The 27249-nt window shown below is 40.7% G+C and overlaps 1 protein-coding gene and 1 long non-coding RNA gene across 3 annotated transcripts; one reads left to right on the top strand and one right to left on the bottom strand.

The window, feature by feature from the left end:
- Positions 1–7593: 7593 nt before the first annotated feature.
- Positions 7594–10554, top strand: LOC131253589 (uncharacterized). 2 transcript variants are annotated; one of them, XR_009175257.1, is made up of 2 exons: positions 7594–8337; positions 10238–10554. It is a non-coding gene; the product is annotated as an uncharacterized LOC131253589 (long non-coding RNA). The 2 variants fall into 2 exon arrangements; XR_009175256.1 differs by lacking the exon at positions 7594–8337 and adding an exon at positions 8344–8812.
- A 1859-nt stretch (positions 10555–12413) lies between these two features.
- Positions 12414–26604, bottom strand: LOC131253590 (transcription factor RF2b-like). Its single transcript, XM_058254643.1, has 5 exons — positions 26538–26604; positions 26012–26504; positions 19939–20071; positions 16636–16720; positions 12414–13610 (listed from the first exon to the last, which is right to left on the bottom strand). Exons 1-5 carry the CDS (start codon positions 26551–26553, stop codon positions 13258–13260), a joined length of 1080 nt encoding a protein of 359 aa, XP_058110626.1. The 5' UTR covers positions 26554–26604; the 3' UTR covers positions 12414–13257.
- Between the last annotated feature and the right edge of the window lie 645 nt (positions 26605–27249).

The raw sequence follows: 27249 nt of genomic DNA on the forward strand, positions 1-27249 counted from the left end.
TAAATGTTATGGTAGGTCCTACAAAATTTTTAACAGTGAATTTTCCGCTGCTCTTTGTGGTGTGTTCCAGTTGATCTTTGGATATGATTCTTTATATATATATATATATATATATATATATATATATATATATATATATATATATATATATATATATATATATATATATATATATATATAATGCTCCTAAGGGTTTGTTTGATTTTTATCGCTTCACCGGGAAGCAGTAAATGCCCGGGAAATGGCTTATTATTACTGTTTCACCTGTTTGGATATTCATGGGAATTTCATTCTTGGGAACTGGTTCAAAAGTAGTAGCGGTCATTTTAGAACCCCATCTTGATGTATATGACATATCTGTTCCGTCCATCCATTTTATGACAACATTTTGAGATACAAGAAGAAAAATAAGGTTGATCCAACACTCAACTAGCTCATGCCAAAAGAAACAATGGCCTCACAAAGTTTTTAATGATAAGTATTTGATTCACATTTTCTATGACGTGGTCCACTTGAGCTTTAGATATGCCTCATTTTTTAGCTTATATTATAAATTCATCTTACATAATGGATGAATGATGTAGATATATGATATGCATCACAGTGGGACCCACAAATATTTCACAATATTTGCTGTTTTTACACCTAAAAAGTAAGCCATCAAATCAATTATGGGGAAGAGTACCGCAACTAAGGAGGAAAATATTTATTACCATTCACGGGGCATTTCCCTGGAATTGGAAAATCAAATGCGCCCTAAGGGCCCGTTTGGCCAACTGCATTAAGTGGGAGTAGCTGGGATTGCATTCGTCTACCTGCGATATCCACCGTACAACCATGTTTGGAGAGGCTTTTTCAACCTCGGATAATGAGCATCGGGTCTCCCGCTAATACCATCCGTCAAAAAGTTGGATTTGGCAATCCCATCTACTGTACACCGTAACCCGCTTCGACTTCACCACCGGGTAATAAACCGCTTCCCTTCTGTATATGTTGGTGACATCCATATGAATGAAGCCATTTGGGTATGATGCTGGACTGGAGGCCCCTTCTGCTGTATATGATTACATTTACTCCGTTAGGACATTTTTTGAGGTTAAGTTTAGATCGTTACACTAAAACTGAAAATTTTGCTTTGCTCAAATCGACCACACCATTTGAAACAATGTGAATGGTTCATCTTCGGATTTTGCTTCCTGGGGACCACAGAAGTTTTGTATCAATTTGATACTTGTGTTTTCACTTAATCAATGTCTTTGTGATATTATCAACATGTTTGATGAAAATAAAACATAACGCTAGGTAATAGAAAGGTTTCAACGGTGGAAATCATTATTCCCGATGGTATGGTCCACTTGAGATTTATATATACCTCAATTTTTTTTTGTTTCAACCACTACAAGGATCTAAAAAAAAGGATGGACGGATTAGATAAGACTACACTCACAGTGGGCCCAAGTGAGTGTAATCAGTACGATAAGTTTTTACTGAGTAAGTCACGTGGATAATGCAAATAGCAATAACTAAATTAAAGATCTAACCGGGGCTGAGTCAGATAAGGCCCGGATCTTGAATAATAAACCAAATAAACCCCATTACTCTTTTAGCCTAAAACCGATAGTTTGGAGTAATCATGACCAAAGATCCACTTTCACTAGTTATAAATAGGTTATACTATGAACATAGTTAATCCAAACCCAAATCATTGTCCATGAGAAATATAAATACCTAATTCATTCCAGAAATACCCCGATTTCCCGAACAAGCTCTACACCGCTCGTTGGTGGGCCACTGGTTTCAAAATCATAAAATAATATCTGTCTTAGTAGGCTTGATGTCCATTGCGGAAGTTGAACCTGGGTGCTGTCTAGAACCGCTCAACTTGAGCTAAAGGACGAGTGCATGAGAAGTGCAAATACCCAAAAAGAATGAACTGAAACTTAAGTGAATTGGGTCGTTCACTCTTATGTAAAGTTGAGGATTTCGGACTGTCGATTTATGACCAAAATTCACACGTGGAGTAAAGATATTTCTCTGCTCATATCTGTATAGCCGCGACCCCGACCATTGAACAGACTTCTAATCATATCTGTCGATCGACGCATTCAAATGGCGGGCCGATCATATACATACGTAGATTATCATTAGGGCCAAATATCCAACGATGAGTGTCGACTCCTACGCCCCATGTGGGCCTTAGAGCTTAGAAAGACCTTCCCATAGGCCTAGTATAGTAAAAACCTAGCCCTTGAGACCATGTACACCAAATCTGGCATTATAAAAGGGCCTCATTTGGGCACCCCCTCTCCCCATACGATTTTCCCCTAGAGAAAAGAAAGAGAGAAAGAGAGAAAGAGAGAAGAGAGAAAAGGGAAAAAGAAGACAGGAAGAAGAGAGGAAGGGAGAGTGAAGAAGGGAGAGAGTATTTGTGTGGGTGAGGAAAATCTTGATGCTTATAGGGTTGGTATTTCCTCAACCAAACAGGTGGCTACTACAAAGCCTCCACCAAATTCACCCATGCTAAGAAGCGGAGGTAAGAATGGTATATTTTTCCTTCAATAGAGTAACCTAGTATAAATTTCTTGACATTAATGTTGTCTTTCTTGATTTGATTTAGGAATTGGCGGTTTTACCCAAATTCCCAAACCCTAAGATCTCAAAGAATGGAAATCTCCTCTTAAGGTGCGGACTGTTGTTCTTAGGTGGCCTAGCACCAATTTCAATATGAATCTAATGATTTTGTTTGTTGGATGATGTATTTGGGTAATCTAGCAAAACTTAGATAAGACCTTACACTTTAGATCCCCAAATTAATGTGGAATGATGATGGAATGCTTGTTGTTTCTCAAACATGATTGGGTATGTTAATGATGATTGCTTGCACATTCCTTGCTCGGTTCATGTATGATGTTTTCCCCATAACATGTTTAATGCACTAACCCTTATGTATATTTTGGTATTAGGAGATATATGAAATGCGTGCCTTCCACACTAACCCACATAACACTTGCACCTTTATTTCATGATATTGTTAGCATTTGCCTTGTAAAAATCTGAATTTTATGATGGGAAGTGTGAATGCATGTTATTACCTATGCTAGTTGATAATCCATGTTAGTCGGCATGCTACACATTACCACCAAACCCTTTGGTTGGTCAGGAATACGAGGAGAGTGAAGGTGGTCCCGTTAGTAGGACTATCATAAGGTTAAACTAATGTCAATGTTGCCGAGTACTGTGGGCGCTACTGACAGTTAGACTACATGGATCGCTTGTACCCGATGTCGTTCACGTGCTTGTCTGAACTCGTGCGGTCTAGCCTATTCTTGACCAACCTTGATTATTACCCCTGTTTGCTCATTTTATAGGTCTTACCAGCTGAACAGGTCAGTCAAAGATCTGAACCGTCTATTAAGGCCAGAAGAACCCATTGTACGGACTACCATGCAAAAATATAACACTTGCCGAATGGTCCAATCTATCCTTTGGATTGGTCGTTTCACTTACCAAATGGTCCAATCTATCCTTTGGATTGGTCGTTTCACTTACCAAATGGTCCAATCTATCCTTTGGTTTGGTCATTTTTTCTATAGCCATGTTTTTTATAGGCCATCGCTGGGATGGTTAAGATCGGCTAACAAAAGCAGATTTTTTTTTTAGAATCACAAGGAATTCATGATGAGTCCTGAGAAATGAGTGGATTAAATTATTGAAATAGCTCATTTTCATTTAAAAAAATCTTAACTGTTCATATTATAAAGATAGTTAACACTCGTGAGATCAAGGTAATATTTCTATAGTAGCCCATGATTAATGTAATGTTTCTATAGTAGCCCATGAGATATTCATTGGGCCTACTGAACAGTTTAGATCAAGGGACTGTGCTATGCAAGTAGAGGTGGGTAGGATCTGACTCGAGTAAACCGGTTAGATTCGATCTGACCCGAACCGAAAGCTAGGGTCAAGTCACATCGAGTAGACATACTAAGATTTGACACTAAACCGAATCGAGTTTGGGTCATGTGGCAACTCGATCTGATTCGATTCAAAATTCGATCCGATCCGATCTAGACCGGAATCAGGTAGTATAAAATTAGATTTTACTTCTTTTTTTACCTTTACCCTTCTTCTACCTGAGCCGGCGCCGCCAGATGAACCTTTGTGGCGTACAACAGCTACAACCATGTTAGCCTTCCCGTCCTGCTGGTTGAAGCATGACCAGCAAATAGAACCTAGCCTGATTTTAAGATCTTACCCATGTGAGAGAAGAGTTTAAATTGCTAACTCAGGTTCGGCGGACGGCTTAGTGTGGCGTGGCATCGCGGCCCAAGCCAACTTCCTCTCATTCCCTCATTCTTTTTCTCCTCTCCTGTTTCCTTCATAGCAACAGAGTCTCCGGCTCAACTTGACTCAGCCTAGTCTGAATCGATCTGACAAACTCAACTCGATCCGACTCAGTTTCCCTGAATGAGTCGAACTTAATTCAGGTCAGGCAAGTAAGGAATCGGTTTGCATCGAGTCAGTCCTATTGGACTCGGTCCCAAATCGAATCGAGTTTGGGTCAAGTACTTGCAAAAACCGGATCAAGTCGAGTTGAACCTAATTTGGTCGGACTTGACTCGATGCCCAGATATATGTGTAAGTATCCCAATGCAACCAGGAACACTATAACTTATAATGCTCTAAGAACATTTGAGTAATTTTGGATGGAAAATATCAATTTTTGAAAATATTGTAGTGCTCTTCCAACATTATAGATTGTAGTGTTTCATGAAATTTCGTTATAAAAAAAAATAAAAATTCATTGAAAAAATTCGATGAAGATGATTATAAAAAAAATTTAATGAAAAAAATTTGATTAAAAATTATAAAAGAGACATGATAGTGACGGTAAGAAAAAAAGAATTACAAATTATTTATATCATTTAATTGGAGATACAATAACGATGGTATTGCTACTAATGCCTTGATATACTTTGTTATAACCTGGCAGGGCTCCTTGTTGCATGAGCACACTTAAATTGTTCAATCAAATAATCTAGATTGTACATCAGGTTCTACATAGTTCAACAGGTAACCATGAAAATTACATAGATTTGACAATCTCAAACCGTATCTATAGTTTTTTATATGGACGGCTAAGATCACTTACATAAAAATAAGTTTAATCCACTTTTAATCCATCTATTTGCTGTGGCGCATCATCATGGACTTATGATTCTAAATAATCACTTTTGTTTGGCAATCTTAACCGTCCCATGCATCTGCAGCCTGGAAACAGGAAGGCTACAAAAATTAAGGCCAAGTTGAGAAAATTTTGGATAATCTAATTAATGTGATTTTTGCATAGTATCTTAAGAAATGTATTATGAACTTTATGAACCGCTTAGATTAATTGATTGGACTGTCCAAGTGGCTTGATCTGAAAATTTTAAATTAGAAAATAATATTAATTTATTTTAATAATGATTTAACTTTGAAGTAATGAAAAAATAATTAGGTCCCTCGTTGCAGAAATGATCTCTTGTGTGAACACCTTAAGAACACTTGCATATGTAGGGTTGTACATGAACCGAGTTAACTCGGTTAGCTCGCTCGACTTGACTCTAAAAAGCCCGATACAACTTGGTTCGAAACCGAGTTCAAGCCTAATCGAGCTGATTTTTTTAGCTTGAAAAAATTTCGAACTGAGTTTGAGCTTGCCGGAGCTCGACTCAACTCGGATCAAACCCCAACTCGAATCGAACTCAGATCAAATCAGTTCCATGACTCGGTTACTTTGATATTGATGTTGCTCACCAGGCATTTGATGAAATGACTCAACGAAGTGTCGGCTGGTGGCAAGGAATGTATGTGCATGAAACAAATACAATTTTTTCTTGATTTTATATTGCCTACAAGGTGTTTGATGAAATACATGTAACCAATTACTGATGTTTTACACATAGTAAGAAATTCAAAGTGCACTCCATGTGTTTTTGAAAATGTCACACATGCTCGATCTTGGCTCGAACTCGGCGCGAATTGACCTGAGTTGCTAATTGAACTGGGCCGAGCTAGCCAGTCAAGCTCGATGATCCAGTCAAGTCAAGTTTGAGCTGGGATCAACTAGTGGCCGAGTCGAGTTGTGCCAAGCTCAACTCGTGTACACCTCTATGTATAAGCTCACCATAGGTGCTGACACATGAGATCATGCTCGTTAGATGGGCCCTACCACACCGAAAGTAGAACAGGTTGCCCATCTGGTGAGCCATGAAGTTGTTATAAAAAATAGATGGATGAAAGGTTTGATCAATGGTTGGAATTGCCTGATTTTTCTCCCACTGAATCTATATTATTGCGCCCTCTCGATGAGCAGCTTGGATCAGAAAATGGCTGCGAATGCACTTGCAAATGGACATGCAAAGCGCACTCGCGCGAGTGCACTTGGCATTTCCGCGCGTGCATGTGTCGGTGCCTTAAAAGCACTACTTAAATTTGCCAACGGCTCCGGGCCCTCGGAGACGGAGACAGGCCGAATAAATAGATGGGCTGACGTTGTGGGCCAGAGAATGTCAACGGTTGGCCCTTCTGGTATGCTACCACAGCAAGGTAACACTATTACCCTGACTGTGTGGGGCCCACCTTTTGTATGTCCACGTCCGTCCATCCATTTTTACAGATCAATTTAGGACGTAATCCCAAAACTTAAAGCAGATCCAAATCTGAGGTGGACCACACCACTGGAAACACTGGTGAATGACCATTAAAAACTTTTTGTGGGCCACAAAGGTTTTAGATCAAGCTGATTTTTGTATTTATCTTTCATCTAGGTCTGTTTGACCTTATCAACAGGTTGGATGGAAAAGAAGCCTTACGGTGGGCCAATGGTGGGCATTCAATCCCCACTGTTTCCTGTGGTGTTGTCCATCTGATATTTGAATTTACTTAATTTTTAGCACCGCGTCCTAAAATGAGCTGGAAAAATGGATGGACGGTGTGGATATATATTGCATCATTAAGGTGGGCCCCACAGGTAAGGGTAACACCTACAAAGGTTTTACTCGGGTAACACCTAATCCGCTTCCCACAGCAGCCAGGTCTTATTATCAACCGTGGCCTGATCTTGGTGACGTCACTTCAGTAGCGAGTCTCGCTACTCAACCTGTCAGTATTTAATCCGCGTCCAGATGAACCGTCCCGATTAAAGTAAGCATTTATGAGCACAACGACCTCCTACTGGCATCACTAGTTATACTGAGGCTAATCGACTTCTACGCTCCCACCATGTCCCATTGTACTTCTCTGGGCGATCAGAGCCATTCATAACCATCCCTACTCCGTGATTTCAAGTATCCATGGTGGGCCACCGGATGAACGGCCAGGATATCTGGATTCTGCCGTCCAAATGCCGGGCCCACTTCAGTTACAATATTGATTGCACCAACGTAAGTGCCTACCCCTGGTGGATCCCTGGATTCACCAAGATCGGTGGATTCCTAACCGTGGGGCCCACTTTGATGTATGTTCCTTACATCCACACCGTCCATCCATTTTGAAAGTTCATATTATGGCATAATACAAAAAATGAAGTAGACCCAAAAATTACACATGAAACAGTCGTGACTGAATACCCACCATTAAAAACTTCACGTGTACCATTAGAATTTTTATTTTCCATCCAACCTGTTGATAAGGTCAAAAATATCTGAATGAAGAGACCACACAAATATCAGCTTGAGAAAATACTTTTGTGGCCCGCGAGAAGTTTTTAATGGTTGATTACCACTGTTTCCTGTATTATGGTCCACTTGAGATTTGGATCTGCTTCGACTTTGGGATCATGCACTAAAATGAGTTTTCAAAACGTATTGACGGTGTGGATATAAGGAAAATACATCATGGGGGGCCCGACGGTCAGGGATCCCACCCACCTGGGTGGATCCGGGGATCCACCAAAGCCGCGCCCATTACCCATTTGGATTTGGTTAACAGACTCGGCCAGTCTGACCCGACTTGTTCGGATCTGAATCGGGCCGACTCGCCCGATTCGATGGTGAGTTGGGACTTTATCGACCCAACTCACCGGAGTCGGGGTGACTCACAGTATCCGACCGGATCGGGTCTGTCCGAGTTCAGGTCGACTCGCATCAAACTCGTTAGATTCTACTCCATTTCAAGCATGAGAAATGCGGATTCCCATCTCACCACGTGTTCCAAATTGGCACGTGTGTGGAGATACGGCCGTCGATCTGGCGGCCCCAAGGCATGTGTGGTAGGGTTAGGAATCCAGGCGGGTTTGATGGCCGATCGGATCCTGCCAGATGGGTGCGCCCTCACCGTGTGGCCCACCTTGATGTACGTATTGTATATCCACGCCGTTAATCAGTTTTTCCAGTTCATTTTGGGCCATGGTCCCAAAAATGAAGTTGATCCAAATCTCAGGTGAACCGTAGATTGAATTCTCACCATTAAAAACTTCCCGGGGACCACGAAATTTTTGGATCAAGCTACTATTTGTGTTTTCCCTTTATCGAGGTCTGTGTGATCTTATCAACAGGTTGGATGGTAAATAAACATTTTAGTTTTTAATGATGGACGTTCAATACCACTCTTTCCTGTGGTGTGGTCTATCTAGGCTTTGTATCGGCTTATCTTTTTTTTTTTTGGAACATGCCCTAAAATGAGCTGGCAAAGCGAGTGGACAACATGGATATATGACACGTACATTGTGGTGGGCCCATGGTCAGGAACCCTATGGGAAACGGATTGGCTACTCCCCCTGCCACTAGCCAATGGCTAGTGGTCGATGCTCTGTGGGCCCCACCATAATGTATGTCTTTCATCCATGCCTCCCATCTATTTTTCTAAATAATTTTATGAAATAAGCCCAAAAACGATGTATATCCCAACCTCAATTGGACCACATTACAGTAAACAGTGTTGATAGAACGTAGACCATTAAAAACTTTTTGGGAGCCATAAAAGTTTTGGATCAAGCTGATCTTTGTGTTTTCCCTTCATCTAGGTCTGTATGACCTAATCAACAGAATGGATGTTAAATAAACAGTACAGTGGGCCTTAGCAGGATTTTAATAGTGGATATTCAATCACTATTGTTTTCCTGTGGTGTGGTCCACCCATGTTGTTTTGGGATACCATCAGTGAGCCATGTGCCCACGAGATTAATAGCCTAATCATGCAACTTTTGAAATGATTTTAGATGTAATCCTTTTACCTTGGTTTTAAAACCCCCTCTTCCACTAGATTTGATACCCCTAATTACTTTATGGTGCCAAACAAACCCTAAGGTTTCCCAATTTAGAGGCATGTAAGGGACCGCACGTGTCAAAGTGGCACATGAATACCTAATCTAAGGTCATCCATCAAGTCCACCTGACCATGTAAATGCTCTTATTTCACTCAAACTATAAACCTAGATATAAAGATCAAATAGGTACCTATATATGGGTCCTTACTCTTGCTCCGGTGATGGACTCTCATGAGTTTCAACACCTGGTCAAGGGTTCGGGTACCCATGGGTGGTGAAATTGCACTATGGCGGGATTATGTGGGTGTGTGTTTTCTTGATTGTGATGTTGCCTATAAGGTGTTTGATGAAGTACCTGTGAAACCATTACCGTTGTTTTACATACCATGGGAATTTAAAGTTGCAGTCCATGTGTTTGTGAAAATATGGCATAGGTGAACTCGGCCCGAACCGACCCGTGCTGCTGACCAAACTGAGCCAAGCCGAGTCAAGTTGTGTCAAGCTCAACTTGGTTCGACTCATGTACACCTTTACCTATACCCAACTGAATCCGAATTCAGATCTTAAGAGTGAGGCCTCGGTTTCAGAACATGCAGGTGATGAAAAAAATCAACATACAAAACACAACAGGTTGACATGATTCGACATTATGCATACACTACAAATGAGACGGTCAAAATCATTATCTTCTCAAAAAATGATTGTAACCTTAAAATTTCCTGATATGCAAAAATCTTATAAAAGCTTCTCGTAGGTAACCTTAATTTAACTCATAAGAATATTTATATATCAAATATAAAATTACTTGAAATATCTTATCTAGTCAGATCTTTGGATTGAATTTTCAAACTCTCTCTTAGCAAGCCCCTCTCGTTCCCTCCCTCACTTGGAGATTTATATATAATTTTTCCTGCACTAACTTAAAGAATACAAGGTATCTATCACAACATATACTAACTTGATTTTTGCAATTTGAAATTATTGCAGTTTGCACCAAGCTGGGGATGTTAGTTCTCTTAGGTGTGTCTAAGCAAGAATAAGAAGGGCAGCGAGTGTTTATGGACCATCCATTTTCTTGGGTATAAGATTGACCACCCGATGATGGTGAATTGGCCTTATTTATCACATCATCCACCGTTCAAATGTCTCACATATATGATAGATTGGCACTCCTGATAAATGTAAAGGTGCATGTGGCACAAGCAAGCCTCCCTTATTATATGTTGTTGTTGTTGTTGTGGTAGTCCTCTGACATTGTACTTAACGGTGCAAGGATATATATTTCTCTATATTGTTGCTGTTTATACCTTGCATACATGTGAATGACCATATGCGAAAATTACCTCTATCATGTGAGCCTCACGTGATAATCGGATTAGATCATACTATTGGATTATCGAGATGAGCATATTTGGAATCGTCGAGATGTGGAGCCCACACAAATCTCCCATCAAAGCAATTTGGACCCTTGTTGTGGTCCTCATATTCAAAATGAACCGTTGGATTCACCACATCTTCATTCAGAACCATAAACTACGATCACTCATGCAACCTTGATCACTCATGGAGGGTCCTCCAAATGCATCAAGTGCCATGAATTACGAAAATCAGATCTTGATTAAACAGATACGATAGTCATGCAGGCCACGTCTTGTTCTCATGCACTTGTGCTAGAGCTGTACACGATTCGAGTCAAGCTTGGCGGCACGGCTCGGCTACTAGCTAACCCTAGCTCGAACTCGGGTCGTTTCGGTCCTCGAGCCTAACTGGCTAGCTCGGGCTGGTTGGAGCTAATGCGACATTTTCTCAAACAAAGTGCATCTTTAATTTCTCACGGAATGGAAAACACTAACAGCAGTTTATAGCAATTTCATCAAATAGTCGGCTGGCAACATCAAAATCAAGATATGAGGGCAATTTTATAATGTAAATTTTTTTGTAGCAGTTTGTTTCATATCCATTCATGCCTCGCTACCAGCCAATCCTGCAGAGAATGTATATACCTGAAACAATGCTTCGTAGAGTCATTTCATCAAACACTCAGCGAGCAACACTAATTTCAAATTAACCGAGTTACCGAGCTGATTCAATGCGAGTCGATTCGAGTTGAGGTTCGATCCAAGTGGAATCGAGCTCGGGCAACCTTGAACTTGGCTCAAAAAATTTCGAGCTCCAAAAACCAGCTCGACTCGGTCCGAATCCAATTTTGAGCCGAGGCAAGTCAAGCGAGCTGACCGATCTAACTCAACTCAGTGTACTTGTGGCTTCCAAAGAGAAGCTTGTAAACGGTCCAACTGAAAAAGATCTCTACTCCAGCGGCTGGGATCATTCCATCAGGGCAATTTATGACACTTCCAAAACCAGAAAATCAACTCAATGTTAAACCGGGTCAGGTCTACTTGAAGACTCAACCAGACTAATTAGAATCAGGAATACTGGATACGATTTGGATATTGTCCAAAGTAGTAGGATACGGGTCGAACTTGGATAATCAGGTAATTGAATATCGACTAATCTCAAATTTTATATAATAAAAAAAAAAGAAAAAAGGGAAAAAAAGAGGGAAGGGCCTGTTTGGATACCACCAAATAAATTACTTTTTCTACTAACAGCAGCAGATAAGTAACTTATTTGAGATAAGTTTGGTTTAAATTTATTACAACTTTTTACTTAAAGGTACTTAATCACTTTAGCTTAATAAGTAGAAACCAAGATAAGCTACTTGAAGCATAAGTAGCTAATCTCAAGTAACTTAAGATCCTAACGCCCTCCAAGTATTTAATAAAATTAACAAAAACATCTAAATAAAAAATAAAAAATTAAAAAAACCAATTTCCATAACATAATTAGCTAATATCAAACTACAAATCCTAAAGCATTTAAACAAAAATATATCTACTTCAACAGAAGATAAAAGTCAACAATAGCAATGTTATCACCGAGACTTGTTCCTCACCATATCAAGCTTGATATCCATGTCAATTTCAGGCAATATAAAAATGCCTCAAGTAATTCTCTCAGTCTATATATATATATATATATAGCTTAAGATGATCGGGTAAATTTTTTTGAATTGGGTAAAAATCCCATATCCATACCTGATTTTCTCGAGTTGGAAACTCTATATCCAATGCCTGAATTACGAAATTGTTGGGAGATGGAATAGAAAAGGATGTTATTCATCATATAAAGACTTGAAATAATAAGTTTACATAGTTCCTTTTAGAAAAAGGGTGGATTACAAGGTCTGGGAAGAACCTTCTTCTCCCCACAAACATAGTTCCTTCTAGAAAAAAGGTAGATTACAAGGTCTGGGAAGAAACCTTCTTCTCCCCACAAATCACAGGACTCAAAATGAAATGAAATGAAATTGAGAAACAAAAACAGAAAAAAGAAAAGAAAAGACAGTTAGGAGATAAAATGTGAAAAAAGAGTGGTAATGCAATGAAACATGAATTTGATACAGGGAAACAAATGAGAAACGACTGCCTACGATGATAAAAACCAGTGGATTTTTTTTTTTTTTTTTTTAAAAGAGAAATTATAGTGCTAGGACTGAGAGATGGCTGATACATTGCACTTGGGTTTTCAGTTTGTAAAAGTGGGGCTGGCAGTTCATTGATCCAAGATATTCAAACTATGGGCCCCACTGCAGACGGGTCATGCAGTGAAAATCACTTGGATTTGATGAACTTAACCACCAAGCATCCGGCCTTTTTCTCAGTTGAACATGAGCTGTAGCTGGTCCCCTATAAAATGTTGGGATTTTCCCATCTGGGAGATTTCCACTGTGTGGGCCATCCACAGTGGGTCCCGCCAAACCCACAGTTCAGATCTTCAAACTGAAAACCATAGCGTACCACGCAACCTCCTGCCCTGGGCAGTGTATAAATATCTCAGAAGAATGAAGTACCTGGAGGAGAACCTCATGGAGGTTAGGAGCTATGGACAACTTAAAACAAAAGGAAGAAAAAAAAAAAAGAAAAAAAAGGCTAAGAACAGTACAGTTAGAAGGTGCTGCTGCTCTCACTAGCGGAAATCGATGGGCCTTCAGATTTCATAATATGGGTGCCAATATCCAGCCCTTGCATTCGGCCAATTGGGTCTTGCTGCTGCATCAATTCGGAGAAGGCGTAGGAATGTGTGAGCAATTGGTGGTGGGAAACGTTGGGCTGTGGCATATGGAACTGCGACAATTGGATGCCGTGGTGGTGGCCCGGTTGCTGGGACAACTGAAAGAAGGAAGCATTGTTGTATTGCATTTGGTGCATGCCAAAGTCAAACTGCTCGTTGGGGGTCAGTGCTTCCCCAGTGGCCATCTTAAGCCGCTCGACTTCTTGCTTCAATGCCTCGTTTAGAGCTGCACGCAATCACGACCATTCAATGAGTAGACCAGAATAAAATGAAACGGGATATACAACTTAGTTTGTCAATCCCACATGCCTGTGTATAGCTTGGCCTATCTAACTGCTAACACAGTGGCGCATGGCACACAAGCAACATGCCAGAGATCCATGGGGTGGGCGCCGACATGTGGATTCCATGAATGAAATATCAGGTCCACTCATCAAGGGGACCACAGCATGATTCATACATTTCAAAGAACCTGATGAGTTGGCCAGCCTATTTTTGGGCCAAGATTACAGCTGATGGGGCATGGCTGATGAGCGGACCAATTGGATTTTCAAGCTGGGGAGTCTACAACATGGGGCAACCCCATGGATGGCTTGGACGCTCACCACACATGCCATATCTAGGCATGTGCTCCAGCATGTCAAGGGTTGGCTATACATGAGGTGTGGGATTAGCAAACCTCTAAACCTTAGCAAGCAGAAGAGGAAGCAACAGGATGCGGAGAAAACCGTTTTCTTTTCTTTTCCTTTTATTTTCTTTTCTTTTGTTTTTTTTTTTTTAAGACATGCTTAAGAATCATACAATCCCAAAGTGGGAACCCATTTCAAAGTACTTGCCCGCATTTACTTCACTTCTAAAGGTTGCATTTGGATGCATTATTTGATCAAATTGCAATAATTAGTTCAAGAGAGAGTAAATAATCAAATGCAATTACCTTTAGGCCCTGTTTGGTTGCCACTTAAAAATGAGTTCATCTCATTTTAGTTATTCGTAATTATGCATTAGAGATTTGTTGGTTATTAAGATTATTTTTAATTCAGGGAGGTCTCAAGTCAAACCAATTGGAAGTAGTTATTCGTAATTGTGCATTAGAGATTTGTTGGATAACTCTTTTTTTGTTGAAAAACATTTTAAAATCGAAAAATATGGGATTTTTTTTTTAAGTAAAAAATATAAGAAATTAAGGAAAACTTTTCGAAGTTAATAGATAACTAATTTTACATATTTAAAATACATTTGAGAGAAATAAAATCAATTAAACAATGAATTAAACATTAAGTGCTTGAATCTTGATCTTCCAACTTCAGAGAGAGAGAGAGAGAGAGAGAGAGAGAGCACTCAACAGTAGGAAATGTAAGAGAGAAATTAAGACCACTTGGAATTAAGAAATGTAAGAGAAGAAGAGAGTAAGAGAGTTTTGGGGTGAGAATATTGCAAATGGAGGTTTGGAAGCCTTTTTTATAAGCAAATTTATTTATTTAATTATTTTTTTTGCAAAAAAAAAAAAGGAAAAAATTAATGTGCAAACCATTGGCCAATATGTGATCACATATTTTTGCATATGCCGCATATGTGATCACATATGTGCCATGATCGCATATGCAATCTGCATATGGATATGTGCATATGCGCATATGTGGTCGCACATGACAACACTGGTAACAGCCCACCCAGTGGATAACTTCCAAATTGTCGGGTGTTTATGGCATCCAGACCTTCCAATGGGTTGGCCCCACCATAAGGATCATCTAGTGCAAAAATCAGCTCTATCTACTCATCATGTGGGCCACACCATATAAAACAATGTCTAGCCATTGATAAATAGCAAAATACAAGTCTGGTCCACTTGATGACTGGATATGGCTGATTTTTGCACAAGGTGGTCCTCATGGTGGGGTAAACCTATTGGACAGGTTGGATTTCGCATGCACATGTTAGGTTGGAAGTTGTCTGCTGTGTGGACCATAAACCGCAGTCCTACTGGTTGGACTTGATACCTTCTCTTCTAATTCTTACCAAAAGGAAATATCTCTGATACATAATTACAATTAACTAAAATAAGATAAACTCCTTTTTGAAGTGGCAACCAAACAGGCCCCTTAGTATGCACAACGAGATGGCCCTCAAATTACAATTACATGCAATTCAACTCTTGACTTGAAAGTGACACAAGTGCGGTGGGAACTGATCACGTGCAGGAGAGGTACTGCAACTTGTGTACTGTGCCATTTCCCGCCAGCATGCCACTTGTGTAGGATATCGGTACACGAAAAAGTAATCCCCACTGTAAAATCACATGGGACAAATCAGGCCATTTAGCTCATCAGGTGAGCCACACTGTTGGAATCAACAGACAATCGACATTCTAACTCAACATGCATGTGTGGCCCACCTAGAGCGGATCGACCTGATTCTGAAGAGGGGCGACCTTCATGGCGGGGCCTACCTTTCTAATGGCGCTGACATCGTACCAAAGTCTCATGTTGGCTCGGAAATATCATACGGTGTCACGAGTTGCGGTACAATTGCTTGCATGTGATTTACAATTGTGAATTGGAGCCTTATCCATTATTATGAATACTAAAGAAGTAAGGAGGTAGGCCATTGCCCCTCCATGAACTGATTATTGCAATTCAATTCAATAGAGCATCCCAAACACCTTATGAAGAGATGGTTTTATTCCATGTGAATGCTATATTCTAGCCAAAAACTTCATGTATGCAGTTATGGGAAGAAACTCCAAAGTAAGAATGGGAAGAGCTTTCTAAGCTCACACACGTGCAACATAGCTCATGTACACGTCGCAAAGGTGCCAAGATGGAATGATAGGTCCGGGATTTGTTTAACCTTCACCACGAAGGTGATGCACACCAACCTACGCCAAAACTCAGTGAATCCACTGATTAATCAGGACCATCCAGTAGAATGGCCACCTCTTGGACAGGCCATTGTCCAAAACGTGGAATCATTGCTCAACCATGGAAAAAATGAGCATACGATGTTCTACACATCCACCAATTGAATGGTCAGTACAAGTTTGGGAGAAGTACAGTTATTACCATCTAATCAAATTGAATTTGAGGGCGACCTTTAAATGGTTAGGATCACCCTATGGAGATGACTTCTGGGGCAGTGTACCAGTGACACAAATAGATGACCATGCTAATGGACGGTCCAAAGTCACCCCACAGGGTGAAGGTTAACAATAAACATAGACCAATAAAAGTAAAAGACGACAATAGAAGACATACCGTCACACAACTGAGCTTGTTGTTCCATAGCTTGTAATCGCAGCTTAAGCTCGGTGTTCTCAGTACTCAAGCCAGTTGTATCTCTCTAAAGCAGCCAACAAGAAGCAAGCCATTATTCAACCTTCTCATAGAAATGTCAGGAGTATGTGTACATGTTGGGCTGCCAATGGGTACCCCACTGGTATCTGATGGACCCAACCCGATTTTAACAGGTCCAGGGTCCCATTTATTGGACCAATTAGGGCCTGTTTGGCGGGGGGAATCCCATGGGATTAGGAGGGATGGGATGGATTTTAAGGTAATGATAGTGGTGTCAGTGAATTGTTTTAAGATCCATGGGATTGCTATATCCCGGGACAAGTTCACTGGGTCTGTTTGGCACGCCCGGCATATCCCGGGATTTTACCTTCCAATCCGTCCAACCAAGGGATGGGATCAATTTTAAGGTAATGATGGTGATGTCAGTGGATTGTTTTAAGATTCATGGGATTGCTTGTATCCCGGGACAAGTTCACCTGTTTGGCTCATCATGCATATCCCAGGATATTGCGATCCCATCCCTCCTAATACCTTGGGATCGGTCTGGCCAAACAGGCCCTTAAGGAATTGGGTTGGTTACGGGTCTCACCTTTCAGACCCAATTAAAAAATGGGTCTAGTCGGGTTTGGGCACATGGACCAAATTAAAGTCAGGTTGGGCTGGGTCTAATTAGTTTTATAGGTAAAATTATATATGTTTAATATATATTTGATTATTCTAGCAAAAGAAATGAGATTTCTGAAGCCATAAACATGTAAGAAAGCCTGTTCACAAACCATGTACATGTCAAAGCGGCACGTGTGTATGATCTATTGCAGCCATTGGGTGGGCCCCAACCATGTAAACAGAGACGCATGGATGGCACATGTGGAACATGTAACAAAGAAGCAAGGACAGAAGGGTCTCTAATCCTCTAGGATAATATATACTTATAAGAGTTATGGTATCGGAGATAAAAACCAGTATGGTGCTTCACCATCCTACAAATTTTGCTATATAACATATTATGTCTAAAGTCTATAATCATGGCTATTCATGTACCCAATATTGATCCAATCCCTCCACTATCATGGTCATTCACCGTTGACCCAATATCCATGTAAATCAAGTGGTGGACCACACCACAAGATCTAAATCATCAAAACAAAAGTTTAGTGGTTGAAAACATTTATAAACCTCTTAAGTGCTTAGTCCAATGGAAAAACCACTTGATGAATATCTAATCTCCAAGATCTAAGCCTTAAGATAGTACCTAAGAAACCAATGGATCCCCTGTTGAACCATGGGAGCCTCAACTGGACCTTGATGTATGCATCCAGCTATACCTACTATCAACACTAGATAGAGCACTTGGAGGACTTCGGATCCATGATTCATTTACTTTTAGATACTTTTATACTAATTTGTTTAAATTGGTCTATTGGTCATTCGTATAGAAATGTTGGATACTCATACATGATGATGAGTGGTATCAAGAACCAATCATCTTAATACACGACGGAGATATAACCGCATATTTCTGAAAAAGTAGGATGTGTACATGAATGCTTGTAACCTATTTGATACTATAGGCTGTGTTTGCATGTTCATTTTGTTGGGGTCCCTCATGTGGAGGTGGGACACATGTGTGGCTTAAGTAGTGTTTACTTTGCCACATGTGTGAGGGGTATTTTGGTCTTTTGACCAAACAAAGTAAAAGGAGAAAATGGGCTTTCTTGCTTAGAGAGAGTGCTAGTAGCAACATTGGGGGTTTTCTTTTTTAGAGACAAAAGAGGAGAAAGAAAAGATAAGATGGGGTTTTGTGAAAGAAGAAGATCAAGAGCCTTCTACCACCAAAATCTTCATATTCAAGTTCGTGAGGGTCCATCAACGGTGGTTTCTTCGATTGTCTTCTCCAAAGGTTGTGTTGGGGATTTTCTACAATCCCCAGTTGGTGAGAAATTTCTTTCTTTCATGTTGCCTGTTATCCACCTTTAGGTGATGTAGTTAGGGTATCCAAGAGAGGTCTCTTGATGATTGTACTTCTATGATTTCTATTATAGTTGATTTGTGTTGGACTAGGTCCCGTAGTTTTTCCCTTCACATCGGAGGGTTTTCCACGTAAAAAAATCTTGGTGTCTCTTGCATCCTACATATTTGATTATTTGCCTATTTGTGTTAGAAGTAATTTTTATCATTTAAATCTTTTATATTGTTAATCCCATTGATTTGCACATAGAAAGAATATGTACGTGGTTTCCCAACACATTTGAAAGTTGTGAAAACTGAAAACTATTCTAAAGTAGAAATAACCACACAGAGGTTAGCCAAAATCCGTTCAGCATCAGCGAGTAGCCTCCAAATTGCAAATTGCAATAGTTTTAGGTCTATTATAGCATGGATATGAAAGCAAGCTCTCCAGCTCTATGATACCCAGACTCATGGATTCATGAGTGGGGTTATAACCCTGTGGTTCCTAAAAGACAACAACATATATATGAATATTGGTAGCTGATTCAACACTTCAGGTTGTGTTTAGAAATTGCAACAACTAAGCCAAAGTAGAAATAACCACATTGGGGTTAGCCAAACTCCATTTGGCACGAGAGAGTAGCCTACCAATTGCAACTTCCAATCATTTCAGGTCCAACTCAAAATGCCTAGAATTGAAATTGGCGTCTTGGTCTCTATCATGAACTAAAATGGTGTTGCTGACTGATTTGGATGTTTGCAATTCGATTTAATTGAGCACCCAATGTGACTATTAAACCATCTCACAAAAGCATCCATGCAGTGTGCGGTAGCCGTATTGGTATCGACACTGTGTAATGCAAGTACCCTAAGCATATACTGGAGTGAGCTTTGCTAAGCACAAATGCATATGTAATAAAGCTTAAGCTCATGTACATGCCACCCATGTGCCAGCATGGCAAATACACGCAAGATCTAATCCATCCATCAGCTTGGTCCAACCTTGTTTTCCAAAAAGTAAAATCTACTCCAATCAGCATGTGGGCCCCAATTGGGTTAGAAAACTTCATACAAGGTTTTCAGAGCCGTACATTTGTTTGGCAAACTATGGCCCACCTGACCAATGGATCAACCTAATTCTTGGGCTAGAGCATCAATATAATGGCATTGTTCTGATGGATGGATTATATCTTGGACCTATCGTGCCATGTTGGCACATATGTGACGTGTAAATGAGCTTTAATTACACGTGTGTAGGCTTAGCAAAGCTCTATAGAAGGATCCACGTATCCTAAAATTCGATCAAATACAAACCTGGAATAGAGTGAGCTGTGCAGAAAGAGTCGTAGCTTCAGTTTGAAGGGTCTGAACTTTCCGCTCGAGTTCAGATATGTAACGAGCCTTCCTCTCTTTCGAGCGAGCAGCAGACTGGCGGTTTGCCAAAATCCTGTATATTAAAAAATATAAAAAGAAATATCTCAGATTGAAGATCCTATGGGAAATCCATGAATCTAAAATCACATTCACAGTCGAAGACCCAAAAACGTCATCCCAAATTAACATCTTAAAACTAACAAATTAACTGCTGGGGTGCAAAAAACATGCCCATTGCATGAATGCCACTTCTGTTGTAGAATAAACAAACAAATAAAATCTAAAAAATGGACCTTTTATGATCTTCATTGATAACCAAAAATTATAGAGTCCACATTCAATGGAAAAAAGGCCAAGTATTTAAGGGTTAGGACCTTAGAATCTAGAAGATTATACGTGCATCCACCATCCATGATGGGACCCATCGAAGTAATGGTTTGGATCATCAAATCATGGGTCCCCACACTTGGGATCACGCAAGTCAGCTGATGGGATTCTTAGTCGGGTTTTCTTGTATATTAGGAATTGGGTGACCTGATTTTTGGTCTGTTGGGGCTGGCTTCTGTAGGGGGTTGTCGTTTTCTCTTCTTTTTTTTTTCTTTTTTCTTTTTTTCCTGCTCTGTTGTTACTTGTTTTCGTTTGTCTTTGTTTTTTTCTTTTTCTGCTTTTGGCCATTGACCCTAATAAGTTGCACCATCTTTATATATATATATATAAAGGATCAATCATCGGACCAAAAATAAAATAAAAAGATCACTTGAAAGAAACCCAAAACAATGGAGCAGTTCCTTCAAAGGAAAAACCATAAAATGTCATATAGTCCATGTATTGTTTACTGCTTAAAGTACAACTCGGGTGCGTTAAGCCCAGCCTGAGCTCAAGAGGACCCGCCTCACAACCCAACCCAACCAAATCCAAAGTGCCCAAGCCACTCAAATTCCTATATACTTAAATCAACCCAACCCCACCCGACCCCACTCATCCCAACCCAAATACATGTGATTATTCCCAACCCAACCTAACCTAACATGAATTTGCTCTCCCCGAATCCGACCAGATTTCAAATTGAGGACCATGACACCCAAACCCGACCAGATTCCAACCTTAACCTGACCCGAGGACCATGACAACCCAACCCAACCTGACCTGAACTTGGGTTGGGTCAGTCTTTGCATCCCTAATTCTGTGTTGTATTCTTTCATCTTTTGATATTCACCCATGTCTGTTTGGCACCAAGGCAAGCATAGACTTCAACGGTGATGATTTTTCTTTCTTAGTTACATTCAAGAGGTCATCAACAACAACATCATCATCTAAGCCTTATCCAAATTAATTGGGATCGGCACACACATATATATATATATATATATATATATAAGTAACTAGAATATATTGATAAAAAAGCAGAGAGGAAGGGCCTGCTGAGGTAGAAGGCCAAGGCGACAATCCAAGAAACAGGAAATTAAAGTCTTTAAGACCCGGAACAGCAACCGCCCATTCTATTAGTAATTTTTTAGCCTTAGATCCCACAGATTGCGGCGAGGACGGGGAGTTGTTAAAACATCTATCGTTCCACTCCTTCCAGACCACCCACCATATGGCGAGGATAGACATTCTCCACACCCGAGTTCTGATTTTGCCCATCTTGAATCCGTGCCAATAAGGGAGCAAGGAAGAGGCAGTGGCCAGGGTACACCCGCTGATATTGAATCTTTGAAAGAAATCGAAACGGATCTGGGAGATAAAAGGGCAGTGGACCAGGAGGTGGTCAACTGATTCCTCGTCGGCCATACAGCAAAGGCAGATGTTGACGAGGTGCATTCCTCTCTTCTTAAGATTATTGATCGTTAAAATCCGATTCTTTGCCACCAGCCATCCAAAGCAACTGAATTTGGGAGGGGCAGAATATCTCCATATGTAAGCAGTGGCCGAAATGACTGAGTAGGGAGGGCAGGCGATGACTGTGTAGAGGGATTTAACAGAGAACTGGGAGGATTTGTCCTTTAGCTATATGATTCTGTCAGGATCAGACCGGTTTGGGATCACCCCTGAGAGACATTCTAGAAGTTGGACATAGTCGCTGACCTCCCAGTCTTGGAGATTTCTGCTGCACGAAATGTCCCAAACTAGTCCCGATTCGGATGTAGAATAAAAGGAGGCGATAGGACTGTTTTTTTCTACAGCCAGGTTGAAGATAGACGGGAATCTGTCCTTTAACGTTGTCTCCCCCAGCCATATGTCTTCCCAGAATCGAATCGCCAGCCCGTTCCCTAGGACAAACCCAATATTCTGGATCGGCACATTCAAGAGGTATGAACAAAAAAAAAAAAGAAAAGGCTTTACTTGTGACATGAGAAATGCCCCAACGAACGTGTCAATACAAATATGGTGATGAATTATGGAGTCCCAATGCATCAGGGCATGAAATTGGGTATAAATGTTGCTGGCCTGTAAATGTGGTGCTTATGCTTCAGTAATCCAAATTTAATAATAGGCCCCGCAATGGATGGGCACATCCCAAAATTTCCAGATTGGAAAATATTAATGTGCTACTCAGTGCTACAAATTAGCAGTTTAGAAAAAAATAGCAACGGTCCAGAAATAAGGCCAAAGATCAGATGCCCTAGGTTCTTCGGATCTGGAAGAATGTTCGGGGCACTGACCATCCACATGTGGTCCAATCATATTAATGGTGTATGAAACATCAAACCAAACCATGAGCACTTGTACAAACTGCGCTTTTCACAGTACCATTCAAATTCTGAAACATCAAAACTTAAATTCCTCGGAAATAGAGGCCGTGGGAGTGATATTCATTGAAAGAATATAGTTCTTAAACAACCATTTCCAGACTTACTTTGGCCTATTCTTATTTTAAAAATTACTATAAATTTGCTTAAATCCAAAAGCTCGAAAATCATAATTTTGTCATTGTTATATGCATACCTGTTGATTACCAAAACAGAAGAATAACCAAGGAAATGGTTGTTTTCTGTGCTTGGCATGACGACCCTGGAGGAGCTTTAAGGAAAAGGAAATGGAGGATCCTCCTTTTGGCAATGCTTTGGGCTGTGTTGGCTGAAAGGAATAATCGTTGTTTTAGAAATCTGAGTATATCTTTGGCAGGGTGTTTTCTAGAGTCCTAGTACTGTTTAGGAATTAGACTACTTGGCTTTTTGTTTTCTGGGGTTTTCTCTCCAACCAAGAGGCTGTTTGCTATATTTTAGCTTTTCTTTTTTCCTTTTGCTGTCTTTCTGTTTTTTGTTTTTTTCTTTTCTCTCTTTGTTTTTTTCCTTTTTGGCTCTGCCAAATAAAATTCTCACTTTTCAAAAAAAAAAAAAAAACCAACAAACAAAAAAGGGAACGAAATATTCATGCAGTTTTGCTGGTGCATCAGGTTGGAAAGAAACACTAGAATATTTCATGGAAAAATCTTCGGTGCTGATTGAGTGATCCGTAAAGCCTTTAACTGTGGAGATAATTGTGAACACATCCTCTGTGTTATGATTCACCTCCCTTTGATTTTACAGAATCGTTGGAAATTCCCCCACACCAAATATTAACACCTGTAGCAATTGACTATTGTACCCCCATGCAATTAGTTGGAGTGTGGGCCTGCCAGAGTGCCTGTATGTATGCCATCCAACCTGTTTAGCAAAGGCGCTCCATGAAATAGGACACCCCAAAATTCAAGCTGATCCAACCATCAAGTGGTCCCGCCACGTGAATTTGGAAGTTTTTGGGTGGTTGTCCATTGTTTTCTATGATGTGGCCAACCTAATGATTAGATTAGCCTATTTTTGGGCATCCAATATTTGTGGTGGAGTAACCTTATTGGATGGGTCAGATACCATTTTACATTATGGTGGGCTCCACACACAGGCAGAACGAACTCCTCAAGCGAGGGTATTTCTGTCATTTGGTACAGATTCTTCTAAAGTCTCTAGTAGAGGCAAGGTACTTGCAATAGTCCAAAACAGAGGCGAGGTGCTTGCAAATATCCCTTGATTGGATTTTGGATTGGACAAAACAGATGGTAGAAACTGGAATGGTATGTCAGCCCAAATGCTTTGATCTAGCTGAAAGGAAGTTATTCCTTTGGGTTGGGTCCGTCCGATTCCCAAGATTAAATGTATCCATCCTCCTAGTTGTAGAATCAAGCTTAATTTTGATGGGTATAAGCCTGGCCTGTTTGTTGGGTAACCCAGGGCCGCACCAGGATTCGGCAGCTTGGCAGTATTATAAGGGATAATTGGGCCACCTGCACCACCTCCTTTTCAGGGCCAATCGCAAGGTATTCCGTAACGGTAACAATGACCGTAACGGCCAGCACTGTTACCTTTATGATACAGGCTGTAATGGCCATTATGGCCCTCGTAACGGCCATTACGGTTCTTTTTTTAGTACGAAAAAAAAAAAAACTTAAAAAACCTGTATCGGCCCCATAACGGACTGTTACAAGTCATTACGGCCTTTACAACATGCGTAACAAGCCTGTTACAGGGGCTGTAATGGCTGTTCCATGTCATTTTTTCTGTAATGGCCTTTACGACCATGACGACCCGTAATGTGCCGGTTGCCACCGTTACCTTTACGTAACGGCCTTTACAGCCCCGTAAGGGCCATTAAGGCACACCGTGTCAATCAGTGCACATTGCTCAAATTACACTAGTTGTAGAATAAAGTTTAATTTTGATGGGTGTAAGCCTGTTCGTTGGGTAACCCAAGGCCGCACCAGGATTCGGCTGCTTGGCAGTATCATAAGGGATAATTAAGCCAACTGCTCCATCTCCTTTTCAGGGCCATTATGGCCCTTGTAACGGCCGTCATGGTCTCTTTTTTTTATTGAAAAACAAAAAAAAAAAAAAAAAAAAGAACTGAAAAACCTGTATCGGCCCCATAACGGACAGTTAGGGGTCGTTACGGCCTTTACAGCGGGCATAACAGACCTGTAACGGCTGTCACAGGGGCAGTAACGGCTGTTACAGGTCATTTTTTCCGTAACGGACTTTACAGCCATGATGACCCCGTAACGTGCTGGTTGCCACCGTTACCTTTACGTAACAGCCTTTACAGCCGCGCTGTGGGCCATTACAGCACACCGTGCCAATTAGTGCACATTGCTCAAACTACCCAGAGGCAGTGGTTATGCTCCGGGATATCAAGGTTGCAATCGGGCAGCAAACGGATGACCTGATCACAGACAAGAATTCTGCTAATGCAATCACATGGGTTCAATTGGGCATCTGGACTAGTATGCAGAATTGTAGATACTTCAGCTAAGGACAGCTTCTCTAGAGAAAGCTGTCTACCGATAATCGCACGTAATTTGAGTTTGGGATTGCTAGTCTGCCATTCTACATTTTGTTTGTTGAAGGGTGATTTGAATCTAATGTTGTTGCAGTAGTGTCTTGCTGGCTGTCTTTTTTGAATTTCTCATCTACTTTTAATGAAATATTGAGATATTCATCAAAGAAAAAATGAAAACAGGAAAATGCCGTTTTTGCATGGTATTCCAATCCACAATTCCAAAGCCAAAAAACCCACATTATCTTTTTTTTTAAAAGGTATTATCAAATAACATTGAAAATAAATTCTCCAACATCAATAGCAATCATATTTGTCAGGAGTTAAACAAAGCATTTCAGCAACATTCCATTCTAGCATTCCGAAATCGAACCACACAAAAGGCAATCCAATTCAAAAGAGAAAAATCATGTGAAATGTCAACAAAATCAATTAATTCACCCAAAAAAATGAGACATTAATAATTATAAATACCAAATTCCCAACATTCCAGAAACAAATAATAATAAAAATAAATAAATAAAAAATAAAAAAGAACAATTCCAAAAAAGATTTTTTTTTTTTTTTTTTTAAAGCACAATTCCAATATCACCAAAACCAATCCCATTCACCAAAATAAAATCACAAAGCAATTCCATAACCAAAACACCCACAAAAGAAAACCCACTTAAATATTATTTTTAAAAAATAAAATAAAATCACCCACCTCTTGGCCCGCTTCGGATCGGCAACAGCCAGCTCCGCAAGCTTCTCCTTATCCATTGCCTTCTTCCCTTCCCCAACCTCCCCAAACAGGACTTCCCCTCCCCTTGTTGACACCATCATCATTGACCCGTCGACCGAATTGCTATGCCGGTGCCGCCTGGGCCCCACATTCTCGTTTGTGCTGCTATCACCTCCTCCATTCCGATCCACCACACCATTCCCGCCAATTCCATCCCCGCTCGGGCAACCGTCTGTGCGCGACCCGAATTTGTCCATGTACGTCGAGAAGAGATCGTCCTCCGAGCCGATCTCTTCGAAGCTCGCTGCGGCTGCTGCATCAAAGGGGTCGGAGGTGAGATCGAGCTCGTTCGGGATCCGGAAGGAGAGCTCCGATTGGGCACGGCGGTGTTGGGGCCCATTGCGAATTGGTGCTGATCTGGGCGTGGACTGGTGTTTTGCTGGGTTTGGGAATGTGGGTGGCTGTTGGATTGGAGGTTTTGAGTCTGGCATTGGCTGTTGGATTGGAGGTTTTGAGTCTGGCATTTCTCTCTCTCTCTCTCTCTCTCTCTCTCTCTCTCTCTCTCTCTCTCTCTCTCTCTCTCTCTCGTTTGGGATCAGGAGAGAGGATTTGGATTTGAGTTTTTTTTTATGGGCACTGTAGATAGAGGATTTGCATTTGGATTTTGGGTTTTTTTCTTTTCTTTTTTCCTTTAATGGGAGGAAGGGAGGATTTGGATTTGGGTTTTGAGAGAGATTTTGGGAGGGTAAATGGACAGAGAGGAGAGGAAATGCAAGAGGCCCGCACCAGTGGGATCGGTACCACTGTTCCGTCGAGATGTGGGGTCCACTGATGATTTCACACGATCCAACCCGCCCATAAGATGAGTTACCTCAGAAAACCTCCACAACCCAAATATTAAAGAGCGGGAATAGGGTACTACCCCACCACGACGTAGCTAGAGACGGACAGTCCTGTCTGGGGATTTATGGAGCCCACCCTAATATATTTATTTTATCCAAGCCGTCCATCACTTTGAAAAAATCATTTTAGGTATTAGCCCAAAACGCAGGTAGATAAAAATCTTAAAGAAGTCACACACAAAAACAATGAGGATTGAATGCAGGCATCAAGTCATGTTGGACTGAGTTAGGGGTAACCTGACTCGATTTGGTTCTGAAATAGACTTCACACCCAAACTCAACCTGGCTTAGTACTGCGCCCAGCACACCTGACCTGAT

This window comes from Magnolia sinica, chromosome 8 (genome assembly GCF_029962835.1).
Source record: "Magnolia sinica isolate HGM2019 chromosome 8, MsV1, whole genome shotgun sequence".
Taxonomy (NCBI): Eukaryota; Viridiplantae; Streptophyta; class Magnoliopsida; order Magnoliales; family Magnoliaceae; genus Magnolia; species Magnolia sinica.